Genomic DNA, 15,487 nt, shown 5'->3' with positions numbered 1-15,487 from the left:
ATATTCCAGCTACTACAGATGAACAACAAGGTGCTCTCAGACTGATTTCTAGCTAACTTTGACTCAAGAGATTTAACAACTGCTAAATCTTCTGAACTCAAAGCTCATCTGAGTGTTGTTTTTTTTTGGAAAGCAAAAGATAGTTTCAGTAATTTGACAGTTTAGTCCTCACAATTGTGCATATCTGTGCATATCTGCATATCTCTTCCCTTTTACTGTCTTATTAGTCATTATTTATTAATGGAGGTGCAGAATGAGGAGAATTGAATGTGTTAAAGATTCAATGTAGTTGTTTAATTTAAATGCAGTTCTTGCTCACATTTGCATTTTCTACTAGGAGGAGAATGAGATCCCCAGCTGTGACCTGAGCGGATTCATCAGACCCAGTCCTGTCATTGTGGCTTCTCCTCTGTCAACATTTTACAGATGTTCACCACAGGATGGTCCCATCATACCTGAAACACAGGTACCACACACATCACATGCTCTATAACACCATGCTAACTTACACTGCCTTTCTCTGAAAATGTAAAAATGTGTGTCTGCTTATGGTGCTTAGTGTGGTTATATTTGTGGAAGTAGACTCAGTCAGGTATCCAACTGGATTCTGGAATGATTTCTTTGTAGGGTCTGGTGATTCAAACTAGTCTTGAACCAACTGCGAAAAAATCTGTGTTTTTTGAGCGATATTTGTCTCCAATGCACGCCAATGTGTCAAAGTGACATATAAAGTCTTTTTTTGACACAGACTACAATTCCCAAACTTTGACAGTCAGCTAAGTTGGTATGGGAACTGTTCAGACTCTAGGCTCCACAAATCTCTACTGTGTCAATCTCTGAGCTTTAAATGAATGCTTCACCCTCATTTCAAACTCAACTTAAGTTACTGATTTTGACGGAACAATTTGCTGTCTTCTTCACACATATGTGGTTTCATCTACTCGAATCAGACATTGGTAGGTTTTCCTCCTTGGGGAGACTTCTTTGGGCAGTTCTGACTTGTCCAGTATCATTTACAAATCAACTTAGTCAGTTAGTTACAAATTAACAAGTAGTTTGAATGTGATTCAAATTATTTCTGTACCAATTACTGTTCTCTTGCTGTTGATGTTCAAACCACACATTATTAGTGCATATGGTTAAGCGTAAGTAAATTACATTGTAAATCAAAAAGACGTGAAATGGTGTTGACATATGAAGCCTGTTGTTAAGCAAGCTGTGACCAGCATTCTGCTAACAAAAAATAGGAGCATATGCCCATGGGCATACGGACCATTGTTGGTGTACACAGTGAAAAAGCGGCATGTTAATGAGCTGCTGCATAATTAAGGCCCACGCATTATACTGCTTCCTTTCAGTGGCAAAGCAAAACGAACACGTCAAATTAGCAAAGTAAAGTTTAATTTGCTGCTTTAGAGTTCAGTGCTTAGAGAGCGGAGGCCTGTTTGTTGAACTGCAGCTCCAATAGAAGGCATGCCAGATCAGATCCATTTAAATCAGTGGTTCCCAAAGTGGGGGGCGCTCGATCGGCCGTCCCGTATTTTTTTATATCGTATCTCCCACCCGTCAGAGCTTTCTGCCAACCCGTATTGTTTTATATCATCGGGGGGCGCGAAAAACTTCTGATCTCTAAAAGGGGGGCGCGAAAGAAAATGTTTGGGGATAAACTGAACAATCAACTGAATGGCTTACATTTATTTTGTATCACTGTGCACTGGTACAGTTTAAGGTACCTCGACTGAAAAAGGTCTTTTTTTTTGCAACTACTATGAATTTCTTACCGGCAGGCAAATTATGAGCGATGCAAAGGTTTTTTAAATAAGGCAACCGTACTACCGTCTACCTCAGTGTTATGCTTGTCTCACTGGCCCTTTGACCACAGCAGACACATGTACATTTTACTTAGTCAGCCTTTTAGAAGAACCAGCATTAACAACACTGTTAGTATGAGATGGAAGCTAATGTTGTGTGGCTGATGGAGAAACTGCATTTACTTGGCTTGGCTAAACAGACATACACACATACCCATACACACACCAACGCAACCACAGTAATACACCCAGTGCGTGCGTGCGTGCGTGTGTGTTAGAGAGAGAGAGAGTGTGTGTGTGAGGGTGAAGGAGAAAGGAAGAAAGAACTTTAGAAATAAATTCAGAAAAAATCGAGTGATCACATGTAAAAGAAAAAGGGATGAAGAAAGGGAAGAACATTCTGAGCCAAGGGGAAACAAGGAAGGTAAGGAAGTGAAGGAAGAGAAATAAAGGGAGGAGAGGGAAAGGCATTCAAAGATAACAGAATAAAGGGAGAGAGAGAGACAAACAGGGATAAAGTCAAGTAAATGAAACGGGCAACAGTAAGGCATGTTTGTTTTTATATTTTAACAACCAAACTTCCAAAATCTTTTCATTCAACAAGCTTTATGTCTGTGCATCCATAGGTGTGTGTGTGTGTGTGTGTGTGTGTGTGTGTGTGTGTGTGTGTGTGTGCAAATTAAAAGCAAAAGCAAATGGAAAATTGCTCCTTGGCTTTTGGTGGAGCAGTCCATTAAAGCTGAGGGCATAGGAAGAGTCAGGCTTAAAGGGGGGTAATGGATCTGTAATGAACACTTTACACTCACTTAATGAAAAGGCAATAGAGCAGCTGAAATATACAACACCTGAATGGATCATTCCCTCAAGGTTTTTTTTTACATTTTTTGTCTGACAAGGTCCTCCTTTCTTTCTTTCCCTCCTTATTTGCGTCATTCGTCAGCAGCACTCTGCTAGATTGTGGAGTTTGTGGAATTGACAGTAAATCTAATCCCCCTTGGTACCTGCTCCACTCTGCTCCACTCTACTCCACTCTGCTCCTGCCTCCTCCCGCACCAGAACATGACACATGAGCGACTATTAAGGCAGCCTGTAGTAAATGGTGGTATTTCCAAGATCAGACTTGATCAGTGGGAGATGTGCCATTATATTTTACAGTCTTGTTAACTCATTTCATGGATTCCTATCAAATCCAAATTATTCAGGTTTCAATGAGGATTTCAGCATTTTCCCCAAATGATGCGTTTTCATGTTCCTGCTGCAGATTCCAAACGACAATGGTAGAATTAATTTGATTCCATGTGTGTTATACATACACAGTATGTCCATATGGGCAACTACTCAGCCGTGCCCAGCATGACCAACTATGATTAGAGATTATGCTTCAAATACAGCTTGAGTGTATTTACAGAAGAGATACGAACTGTACAAGCTCTGGCTTTCCTTACTTACTACCATGAGCACATGATGGAGGTTTGAGTCAATGATGTAAAACAGGAGCAACACAAAAATGTGTGTGTGTTGTGTGTGTGTGAGAGGGAGAGCGAGAGAGAGAACAACAGACTACATAGCCATTCTGAGAAGCTGGTGAAGAGTGAGTACAGGCATAGCAAAGGATGGCTTGCATGACACCTTGTATGATCTAACGGGTTGACCATAAGGTAGTCACCTCTGTGGAGGGTGCAGACCATCATGGTTTCCTCAGCAGGATGGTAATGTAGAGAAAAGTAGAAAAGCATTTGATCACACTTTTGATATGACGTGGCATGACTATGCTGCTGGATCAAGCCAGTAGAAAAATGCCATAAATCAGCGCAGTACTTGTGCTTCTCCTTCAAATTCAAGTGAAGCCAGTGAAATATGCGTTTGAGCATTCGTCCAAAGATGTAACCTAGTAAGCACCCTCAGGTTTAGAAGCATTACTTGAAAGAGAAATGTAATCCTACTCATGTTTAAAGTGCAGCCAGAGTCCATTACTGACTTGTTCTGCATGTTTTACCATACTACTCACCAAGACATGGGTACTTTTGATGCTACTACATCAGCTCACATTAATGGATTTGAAGTGGGTTGTCAAGATAGCCACCCAAAGAGATTTTCATCCTTCTGTCTCTCTTCAACCGATGGTGTATATACATTAGTCTGTTCAGTATCCCAGGTCTCATTCGTTGTTCCTTCGAATGCAGTATGACTGCAGAGCTCCCAGTGTAGTAGAACCTTACACTTTCAATAATAGACACATTGTACACATACATTAACTTAACATGAACCAATGAGAAGTTAACCTCTGCTCGTAAACGTGACACATCGGACACCATCTTGACTTGTGTTTCAGGTGTGTTTGTTTTACTTTTTCCATCTCCAGGTTTTACAAGAAGAAACTTCAATACCAGGCAGTGATCTCAACCTAATCTACCTGAGCTCCAGAGCCACTGGATACAAACCTGTCCTTAAAGTCACCATGACACAGTCTTCAATACCTTTCAACCTCATGAAGGTCAGACATGACATATACATACAATGTAGAGTAACAGAATGTAACATAACAATGCCACACCACGGTGGAGTGCTGTCATCCTGTCAAAACGGCATTTATGACATCATCGTTAAAGCAAGGCACACTGTTGTCTTCATTGTTTTCATTCTCTTTTTCTATGTTTTGTTTCATTTTGTGTTTGTTGTTTTGTTCTTCCCCTCTGTATGTTTAAAAATAATCTGTCCCTTAACTAGATGCTCATTGTTATGTCAGATGCTTTCTTCAATAAAAACATTCAACAAACAATGCCACAACACAACACAATGTCACCACAACCTTACACAACCACTATATACAGAAACTCACCATGGTGCAAAGACTAGAATGACGTTCATGATTATATATTCTCTTAACCATTGAAGACTTTTATTAGCAAGATTAACACTGGACAATTTGCCAATTTTCTCCCCAGGTTCACTTGATGGTGGCTGTAGTGGGTCGTCTCTTCCAGAAATGGTTCCCTGCCCAACCAAACCTGTCCTACACCTTCATTTGGGACAAGACTGATGCTTATGGCCAGCGTATCTACGGACTGTCTGAAGCAGTCGGTGAGTCAACCAAGCGTGCCCCTGATAGCAAAGCTAACAGCTTAGAAGTAATAGCTTTAGTTAGCTGCGCTTCTCAACAAGTCAGGGAAATGTCAAGGCACGATGGAACAGTCAGTCTGTCATGGAAGCCAGGGATTGGCTCTATCAAGACGCTGTATGTGAACATTGTACTCTTCTAAGGCTTCTGACTGAATATCCAAATATTTGGTCACCACAATAGCTCACTCTAATGAAAGGAATAGTGTGTGTGTCGAGCATGAAGCAGCATTACATCAGTAATGTAGCTTTACACACCTATGGCACGAATGCATTGATTGTGTTTTTTGAATTTCATGATAAGTCATTCTTCATCCCTAATGGTGCCTGTGGTCCTCATGTTTGTCTTCTATTTCCTCACTCATCAATCCCTTTAGTTAACCTTTTTTGTGATTTGGCGCTGTTTAAATATGGTTGAATGGAACCATTAAGTGAAGACATACAGTATGATTGAGACTGTGCTGCTGGAGCACACAGGGATTTGCAGCTTGAGGCTCTGACTCTTTTGAGGTTGTGTTCATTTGAAAACAAACTTATGCAGGATTTGCAGCGGATTTGATCTAGACATTCTATCTAACTCATCAATCGAGACGCTGTCTGACAAATTGTTGGATCACAGCCATGGTCCTTTGTCTAAAGACTACTGTTCTTTTTGAACACTCTCAGGCCCTGAAGTATATTAGGACCTCTACTCCCCCTGACACACAACTGTCTATAAAGCATATTTTCATGTAATTCAGAGGGAGAATGTAGAACTCTTTCTGGGATTTGTCAAATGCACTTGAGGAAACACGAAATTAATACCAGAAATACAAGTGGGACAGGTGTAAATCTCAGCACTTTAAAAAAAACAGCTCCCAGAATACTTCATATATCACACATGAATATACTGCAGAAGTGTGAACGATGTGTGCTGTGAGGGGGGATTTAGCTTTAGTGCTGACTTCATGAAGGTGCAGACAGATGCCAGCAGCTATGGCTGAGTTAAATTAGGTTTTGCAAAAAGGATTCGACAGGCAAATGGCTCGGCAATAATGGGCACGCTAACCCCTCTGACACCTTTATGAGGGACAAACCCATAGACACGCTCGGTGGGCCAGTGGGCTCTCTGAGGTGCTCTGTGAGTTATTACTAATGGGAGCCTGGCTTAAAGGCTTCAACATAAAGATGATTTGCTGCTGTGTTTTGTAACACTGCTGAAATTGGTGCTTAAGTTATTACAAAGCAACATAACCATACCAACATTTTGAAGACACAATTAGTGTGAAAATCAGAGCTTGATAGTAAAAACATTATACACAGATGCAAAATGTTCATGTCCAGCCATGGATGGTGAAGAGCTTGTCACAATGCATTATGCTCATTTCAATTATCCTATTGTTGTCTGGTGAGTATATATTTGTAGATTTCTAATACGTCCAAAAGGAAAACAACAACAACAATTTTGTTTGAAGTATCTTGGTAAGCTACATCTACCGAGCCAGATGATGGGGCAGCTAACTGCAGCCTTCAATCTGAATGTGCTATGTTACTGCTAGTCTGGTACTTATCAAGTTATGTTTCCGAATGTTGCCGCTTAATCGGTGTGTGTGAATGGTGATGACACAGCAGCTTCAAATTTCAGGTATTTTTGTGTTTACCTCTCACTTAACTAACACGTATAGGCTAAATGTATCTAAGGTACCTGCAGATGTAAACACAGTAGCCCTGCACTCTTCCTCCCTGACTGAGGTTTTTGTTGTTCTCCATTTCTCCATTTTTCTGCTGAGACGATGCTTTTCTTTCTATATTTACTGTCTGTAGTCGCACTGCAGACTGAAATGGAAAAAGCTGCTTTTATATTGATGCCTTCATGCACAAGGAAACACATGGATCTTTATACAATCTATTTATTTATTTACTTTCAGCAGAATTAATGTTTAGAATTTCACCTTTTTTTTCTCAAATTTGCAATTACCTTCATTACCTTCATTTTACTGTCCACTTATGTGATTATTTTAACGTTTTCTTTCAATTGTAAATGTTCATGAACTGAACTACATACCAATTTTTAAAAGTTGAATGACCTTTGAATTGCCTATGAAGTAGGAACTAATCAGTGCATTGTGACATATTTCATGTTAAGCCCCTCTAAAGCCATCAACTGCACTGTCCATAGTTCAATGAGTTCCTTGTTTCCTCTCCTCAAGTGCCATTAATGTTATGGAAATTAGAGCCAGTGAGCATAATGCACTAGCTTGATTTCCAGGTACATGTAGTGGACGTTAATGCTCTCATAATGAGTCATTACTGTACCGGCACTAACCCTCTTTTTCTTTCCCATACCTCTCCTCTATTTATACCCTCATCCAGCCACCTCCCATCCCTCACACCCTCTCTATTCCCGCTCAACATCATCACATGACTGTTTCTTCTAAATTTAATATACACACAGCTGCTGTGGTTGCCAGTTCAGACAATGATAACAGCAGAAAATTCACTTGGCAACGTACAACATCGTGTGTGTGTGTGTGTGTGTGTGTGTGTGTGTGTGTGTGTGTGTGTGTGTGTGTGTGTGTGTGTGTGTGTGTGAGTAAGGGTGTGTGTGCGTGAGTAAGGGTGCGTATGTGAGTGTGGATGTGGGTGTACTTGGCACATGTTCCAGCCTTGACGTTACAGTGCTGTACCTCACAGAGACAAGGAGACAGTGCTGACAAGTTGTTTCTCACAGAGGAATGTCAAAGAGTGTGTGTGTGTGCGCGCGCAGGTGTGCGTATGTGTGAGTGAGTGGATGTTATCTGATCAGACAGATGGAGGTTAACTCTGTACTTCACACCTGTTGTGTCTTTGCTTTGCTCTGAATCACAAAACTTATTCTCATTTTTCTTTTGAGTTCTCTAACACATCAAACACTCAAACAGAGCTGAGGCCAAAAAAAGTGAAGTACAGCCGTATGTCTCCAAAATGTGATTTGGAAGCGGTAACCTAACCCTAAACATATGGAGGAAGAATGGAATGTCCCCTGCAAACTAGGCAACAGTGATCTTTGACATTCAGTGAGTGTTCACTGTGCAAGATAGTTGCAAAATGTCCAGTTTGATGCACGGAAGAGTCGTAACAATGCAACAAGCAAGGGAAATTTGCTGTCTTTTGTCTCAAACTGCAATCTGCGACCACCATCTATTCAATGTCTATAATTATCAAGTCACAGTCTTTAGGAACTTTGTTTAAAAGCAGAAAAAAAATCCCCCAAGTAATATTTTTCTCCCCTTTTTCAATTCACCTTAGCAAGGACTGGATAGACTGTGTGTGTTGGTATTGCTTTCTGCTTCTTGGTTTTGTTGGGATCAACTGCTTTTCAGTTTTTCCTCAAACTTGATGTTGTATTTACTGATTTATTCATGGACATTAACTCTGTCCTTCTTTCCCCTCTGCCTGTCAGTGTCTGTTGGCTTTGAGTACGAGTCATGCCTGGATCTCATCCTGTGGGAGAAGAGGACGGCCACTTTACAAGGCTACGAGCTCGATGCTTCCAACATGGGAGGATGGACCCTGGATAAACATCACATACTGGACGTTCAAAACGGTAGGAAATGAAGGCAAACTTGGCATATTTTCATGTACATGAAGACAATGAACACAAACAAAACTCAAAAGCACACAAACCAACCTTGACCTGTGCTTTGGCTTTTGAATTAGGAAGGCACGGGATGACTGATTTGTTATTCCTGTAACATCCGCTAGGTAGCAGTCTGCATAAATCGCTAACAGGGAAGATACTGAAGGCACCGATTTTTGGATCATAGGAAATAAGAATCCTCTTGCTGAGGATGGAAAGTCACATTCAATATTGTTTAGTTTGTGTTTGGCTGTGGCCCTAATGTGGCATCAGGAGAGTGTGGTGACACAGGTGGTGACTCGCATTTTGACTGACTTCAGTGAGGAAAGGACTTCATTACAGAGCCAAAAGTGTCTCTATGGAGGCAGCGTGACAGGGTTTATTTCCTCTGGTGGTCCACTAAAATGGATTATGAAGCCCCTAAAGTCACATCGGCACGTAATGGACACGGGCCAGTGTACATTCTGCACAGGAAACTGCCTTTCCAAGATCCGTTATTATCATGTGATTTCCTCTTACCATTCTGCATAGCAAAGGCCAAAAATCTTGTTTGATCACACCTAGATCTCAGCAGTCATGTTTGAAACCCAATTAGCTGCCCCACATCTCTGAAAGATGCACAGTTGGTCATAATTGTGACCATATGGGACAGAACTGGACTAAACTCTCTCAACTCAACAGTCGATGTGAATGAGAACTATGTTGTGTGTTTTGTGTGTTACTTTTTATTTGAGCGTAAAAAGTTTGTTTTGAGTGCAGAGTGAGTGATTTGACTAGTCTGGGTGCTCTCCCTGCCCACAGTGGATCTTCCTGATAAACATTCAGTCAGATTAGACCTGGGTACCTGCTTGTCCCTCTGTTTGCTGGTGGTGCCATCCTCCAGTTCTGGTTGTTTTTGGTCGGCTAGGGACGAGAAATGGGTGTGGAAAATTCACATTTCACATCATTGGCATTTAAAGTCTCTTGGAATAAAAAACGGGAATTAGAATGTTTATGTACACATATGTTAAGCTGTTTTTAACCCGTGAATTACACCTATTATGATATTTTGGTAATTGAACATAAAAATATGCATTTTTCGCAATACATTTGGAAAAAATCAATGTTGGAAGGTGTAGAAAGATGTAACCATGCTGCTTTGTCATTTGTTTGTGGACATTTTGTCAATAAAAAAAATTATCATGACCCACAAATAAGCGATATGATTGGTTGAATAAATGTTGCAACCGAGAGACTTCAAGTCTCTTGATGAACTGAAATGCATTTCTCTGTTTCCAAGTTAAGATTTCCGAATGAACATATTTTCATAAAAATGTGTCTATACAGTTACAAGCATAGTTGGTGCGTGCGTGCGTGCGTGCGTGCGTGCGTGCGTGCGTGCGTGCGTGCGTGCGTGCGTGTGTGCGTGCGTGTCAGTCACCTCCATCCTCACAGCTCTGATTTGTTCTAGCTGCAAGATACTATTTAAGTCTTTGTCTTCTGTCCCTCTCTTTCTCTCGCTCTCTTCTATGTCTCATCTCCTCCTTATCTCTCCTCTCTTTTATCTCATTCCATTCCTGTTTTTATTCTGTTGTCTAATCTTCCTTTATTACTTCTTTTCATATTTTACTTATTCGTTATTTTACTGTAGTCTGTTATGGTGAAGTCAGTCTGCTTCTAGCAGCTTCACTAAATAAGATGAATGTTGGTATGAGCGTGAATTCCAAAACCGCTTCACAGGTGCTTCTAGTACAAACATCTCACGGCAAGCCATTTACATTAACACTGAAGTTTCTCTCTACCACACATGAGGCATTTTCGCACCAAAACTAAATAAGGATCAACATTATTATCCCCAGTCACATCATTGTACGGATGTGATACTGAGAAGAATGCGGAAAGTAAAACCACAAACACACAACTTAACTTATCATGGCAATTCTTCATCCTCAAGCACTCTTCTGTGACCAAAATGGGTTCTGTTAGTACCTGCAGCCTAATCAACCTGATCAGCCCAATCAACCTTATTGGACTGATCAGGTAAAGCCTCATGCTGCCAGGAGCGACAAGGACACTAGCAGAACATGTGAATTTGTGCTTCCTACGTTCCTAAACCAGATTGATATCCCTGAAGTTTAACCGACTTGGTGATACACTGTGATGATTAAGTGTTGCCTTAAATCTTTAATCAGTGTCTATCTGTATAAACAATGCCATCTCTGGAGCCCGCTACTTTAAATGCTCCCATGCTCTAAAATGGATCAAGTTCTATGTGTTAACAAACCCATGTACAGCAAGTGTAATCTTCCTAAAATAATCACACATTTGAAATCTTTTTGAATACTCAGATTTTGAGCCACAAGTTTAACAGCATGGCGTCTTATTCTGTATGCCTGCAAACAGAGCAAACCGTGGTGGGAGGAGACATGAAGGAAAGGTACAGCTGTGTTACTAATGGAAGGCCAGATGGATCAATGACAACAGCAGCTGGGATGTCGTCTCCTGATTGACATTTTTACTGTGTGTATGAAAGATGTGAAAATGACTGTTCAATCATCTGAGGATTGAAACTGCTGTGTGATTGTTCAGAGAGACATGCAGAAGGACCTGTCCAAACACACCATGAGGCTGTCATTAATATCAGATGAGTTTTCTTTCTTACTCCCCTCATTTTGTGGTGTAGCATACTGCAGTGAGGAGGAGTGAGATGTGTCAGGACCTGTCCTCAAAGCTCCCTTTAGTCCTTCTGTAATGGCTTTACAGCAACACATCTGAATTCCCCTGCCCACACATCTGCTTGGACGCAACCATGTGTGCTTGGCCTTCATCCATATTTGCAGTCTTTGGGTGTTGCCAGCTGAGGCCTGACACACCTGGCCAATGAAAACAGAGAGGACTGTTCAGGTGACAGCACCTAAAATGGCATGTTTTCATTCAGTTTGCACATGAGTGCTGCGGGTAGAAGTGGGTCATGTTTTGTGGTACGTACAACAAGCAATTATAGGATATTTTGGAGATCATTTTTTATACAGAAAGAGGGGGGAAAGGAGAGAGGTAGAGAGAGAGAAGGAAGGTTGTGTTATTGTTACTGCTGTAACAATAATGTATACTGTTCAGGTTTCTCAGTCATTGGTCTGGCATAGCCTGTAGATCTGTGAAGTAAGAGAGAAATGGTTGCCATCTCTGATAGAACTTATCAGTGTGGCCCCTCATAGTGTACTTGATTTTCTCGAGTTTAAGAAAATACATTGTATCCTTCAGCCATTGCAAAATAGAGGGACGGGTGAGGGATTTCCAATGCAGGAGCAGGCGGCGTCGAGCAAGCAGAGAGGTCATGATTAACTTTCTCCAATTCCTTGTCGTTAGTGGAAAGAGGACAAGTCTGGTAACACCTGTGGAGAACAGGTAGATATGAAAACAGAAAGAAGATATAAAGCTGAAAGAATGAAACAGAATGACAGAAAAAGAGATAAACAGTGGATTGGTATGTTGAAGCTTTTTGCTCACACATACACATATACACACACCTGGCATTTTGTGATCTGTGAGCACTGGGAAAGTAAGCACTGCTGAACAGCTCAGATAAGACTGGATGAAAGAGGGAGGGAGAGAGAGAGAGCTGTGCATGCAGTGTGTTAGTCTCAGTGTGTGTGCGTGTGCACTGTGTGTGAATGTGTGGGCATGTGTGTGTGTATGAGAGTGTAATCTGCTCAAAGCAGCATATTCTATTATTCAGACAGTGAAGCACTCAGCCACAGTTGGGTGTTCGGTACTGCATGAGAAAGTTCTGCTTTTTCCCAAGAAATGAAATGAAATCACGACTGCTGAACTTGAATTACAGTTTTACTTTTGATAACAATGTGTAGCTTTTCCAAATGAGTCAGTGAGTTCTCAAAATCAGTCTGAACTAGAATTATCTATAAACTGTCCAGCCTACATTTGAAAACATGTTTTGTATTTTGTTCCAAATTCAGAATGAATGAATGACGGGAACTAGTTTTACAAACTCCTCTCACTCTTCTGACCAACAATAGATAGATAGAGATATATATAGATATAGATATACAGATATAGATATAGATATAGATATATACTGTTTATGAATTAAACAAAACCTTCGGTGGCACATATGAAAGAAGGAAAGCAAAGTATAACACTTCCTCTGAAGTGTCTTGTTGGAAAAGAAGAAAGAGGGTGAAACACCAACAGCTCAATAGTCTGCTTCAGTAGTACTATTAAGTAGCACTACTATTATTTACGTACCAGTATGTCAAACTTGTACTCTTGTGGGTACATCTTACTGGTACGTTTGTGTGTGTGTGTGGAAGTAATCTATGTTTTGAGATTGAGGGCTTTAACACCAAGGTCAAATGCATTTATTTAAACACACATACACACACACATGCACGCGCACACACACACACACACACGCACACACACTGTGAGAAGGCTTTGCTGCCCTCTCTTTTAACACAGCAGGGGAACTCGATGTTGCCTGCGCTCTCCCTCTCAGCGTGTGTGCAGCCCTGCTGGCTCGGCCTCCGCTGATCAATCAACAGCTACTAATGGAGAGAGAGATGAAAGAGGAGAGAAAGATGGTAGGATGGAAGGAAAGAGAGGAGGGGTACACAGATAGACAGCTGGAACAGGAAAAGAATCGACTCAAATGGGAATTTGAAGGCCGGTAGCAATATTTCCTGCTGTGACTGAAGAACTTATAATGTGTGTTTGTGGCAAAAACTTTCTTTAAATGTATTTTCACACGCAGAATTTAACACAGAAAATCAGCTGTACAGTAGTATGGAGCGCTTGAATAATATAGAGGCCTCATTAATTTATAGTCCACAAATTGAGCAATATCTGTTCAAAAGTTGGAACAAAACACAAGTACAAGAAATGACATACTTGTGCTTTCTCTGTATTTTTGCTGTGCTTGTGACTCCTGCTGGCCAGTCAGGGAGCCTGCTGGAGGAGGGAAGGATCTGGGGCCAGCTCCCTAAGTAGAGCCTGGCTCCTCCTGGTGAAAGAAGGCAGTCGATGACATCATGTGCGACATGATTACGTGTCTAGATAGATACAGCAGATTGGCTATGGTGTGGGCTGTTTTTCCAAGATGGCAACTGAGTGTGAATAATTCAGCTCACCACAGGAGGTTCCACTTTGATGTCTCACTTTGAAGAACAAGTATATACTCTGCTCCTCTTCTAATCACTCATTCACACGAACCTCCTTAAAAGTCAGCCACTGATCCTTCCTGCTGCTCTTTCTGCTCCCGTTTCCTTACATTTCCCGTCGTCCTTGGTTCTTGACCTCTGTCTTCATCTGATCAGAGTTGCCAGGTACACACACAGAGACACACATTTCCTGTCAGTTGGTCTTGCTGGTTGACAAGATATTGCAACAGTACGTCAGATTGAACTCTCGTTTGGGCAGAATAGAGGCAAAAGCACAAACAAAGGAGCAAGAAACAGTCCTGATGTTAGCTCTCTCTCTCTCTTCCCCTCTCTCTCTCTCTCTCTCTCTCTCTCTCTCTCTCTCTTTGTCAGTCCTCCATAATGCATCCTAATCCATTATTAAGTATTATTTAATGTTGCAGCAGTACATAAAATAGGCTAGTGAAGATGTAAGAAAAAACATACATTTATCCTACATTCTTCTTAACCTAAAGCCATAACACAGTTTATATTAAACAAGGTCAAAGGTAACCGAAAGGAAACAGCATGTAGTGTTTTATGTTGTTATGGTGGTGTTCAAGCTATAGTATGTTACATTCAACACAGAAATGAAGGTCGGGGAAACTCTCTTTCTTTCTCTAGTCAATGTGGCGTCGAGGTCCTGCCACACGTTTGTCCATGTCTGCACAGAGAGGTTAAACTGATGTGTACCATCTTGAACTTGACTTCGCGGTGACAATAGTCAATGTTCGGACAGTGATACTGAACATGAATGTCAAAATAGTGAGTGAGTGATTTGTTGCTGATTCAGCTTTTCTTAGTTTCTTGTGTTCCCAGGAGAGCATTTAGGCTGAGCAGATTAATTGACACAAACTCAAACAAATGTGTGACTGTTCCACACACAAAGAAAACACATGTTAGTTGTAGATGGACTTGGAGGAATGAGCTATGGTTAGTGTTAGATTTTGGCATGGTTCAGTGAAATGACACACACGCGCGCACACGCACGCGCACACACACACACACACACACACACTCACACTCACACTCACACTCACACACACACACACGTGCGCGCACACACACAAGCATTACAGCATCTCTTCTCCAATGCTGTGTGATAGTCAAGGACCCCCATGGTGAATCAGAGAAAGAGGACCTGTCACATGATGACATACTCACACACGTACACACACGTCGACAATCTTCATTCAGAGGAGTGAGATGAAGTGCTGGGTTTTCGATGGACTCTCCACCCTCTGACCAAATGGGCTAGCTCTGAGACAGTGAGCCAAAGGTCAAAGTGGCACCAGAAAATACATAATAGAATCAAGATGAAATGTTCCTCTCAATGAAAATGCTGTGAGGTTTCATGGGAATGTAGTGGCACTGACTGTAATCTACCACATGGTTGATTTTACTTTTCCAATATAGTATATATTTTTATTTTAGTGAGGGATGTTCCATACACAGTGTGAGGTTTTTTGTCTGCTGCTTTTTGAACCATGTCCACCTACTGTATATCACAGTTTTTACAGACGAACAATTAAAACTTGTTTTCCCTCCACTTAATGCAATGATGTCAAGTAAACAACAGCAAGATTCAACTTAAATCAGTATAAATGAACCTAAACTTAGTATGAGTAACAGACCTAGGTTATTACTTCAAATCAATTGACTCTGGCATGTAGATGTTGTAATGGTTATGCTCAGATTGTATGGCACCTCTGTGAGCTGCATCAGGACAACATCAGTCCCACTTTGGCATGACTGGAGCTCTGATGTAACCATCTACACAGCTACTGCAT

The 15,487-nt window shown here is 41.2% G+C and overlaps 1 protein-coding gene across 1 annotated transcript in view; it reads left to right on the top strand.

Moving 5' to 3' along the window:
* The window catches only part of LOC142996739 (teneurin-3-like), a 187,811-nt gene that overhangs the window by 130,047 nt on the left and 42,277 nt on the right, over positions 1 to 15,487 (top strand). Inside the window, exons 19-22 of the mRNA XM_076147792.1 lie at positions 338 to 466; positions 4,174 to 4,305; positions 4,757 to 4,892; positions 8,350 to 8,493. Of these exons, the coding sequence (XP_076003907.1) occupies positions 338 to 466; positions 4,174 to 4,305; positions 4,757 to 4,892; positions 8,350 to 8,493 (541 nt within the window). The remainder of the gene's footprint in view (positions 1 to 337; positions 467 to 4,173; positions 4,306 to 4,756; positions 4,893 to 8,349; positions 8,494 to 15,487) is intronic.

This window comes from Genypterus blacodes, unplaced genomic scaffold, assembly GCF_046128005.1.
Source record: "Genypterus blacodes isolate CSIRO-AG114 ecotype Tasmania unplaced genomic scaffold, CSIRO-AGI_Gbla_v1 ptg000039l_1, whole genome shotgun sequence".
In the NCBI taxonomy this organism is placed as follows: Eukaryota; Metazoa; Chordata; class Actinopteri; order Ophidiiformes; family Ophidiidae; genus Genypterus; species Genypterus blacodes.
Note: the sequence above shows the minus strand (reverse complement) of the source record. Positions and strands in the feature narration are given on the sequence as shown.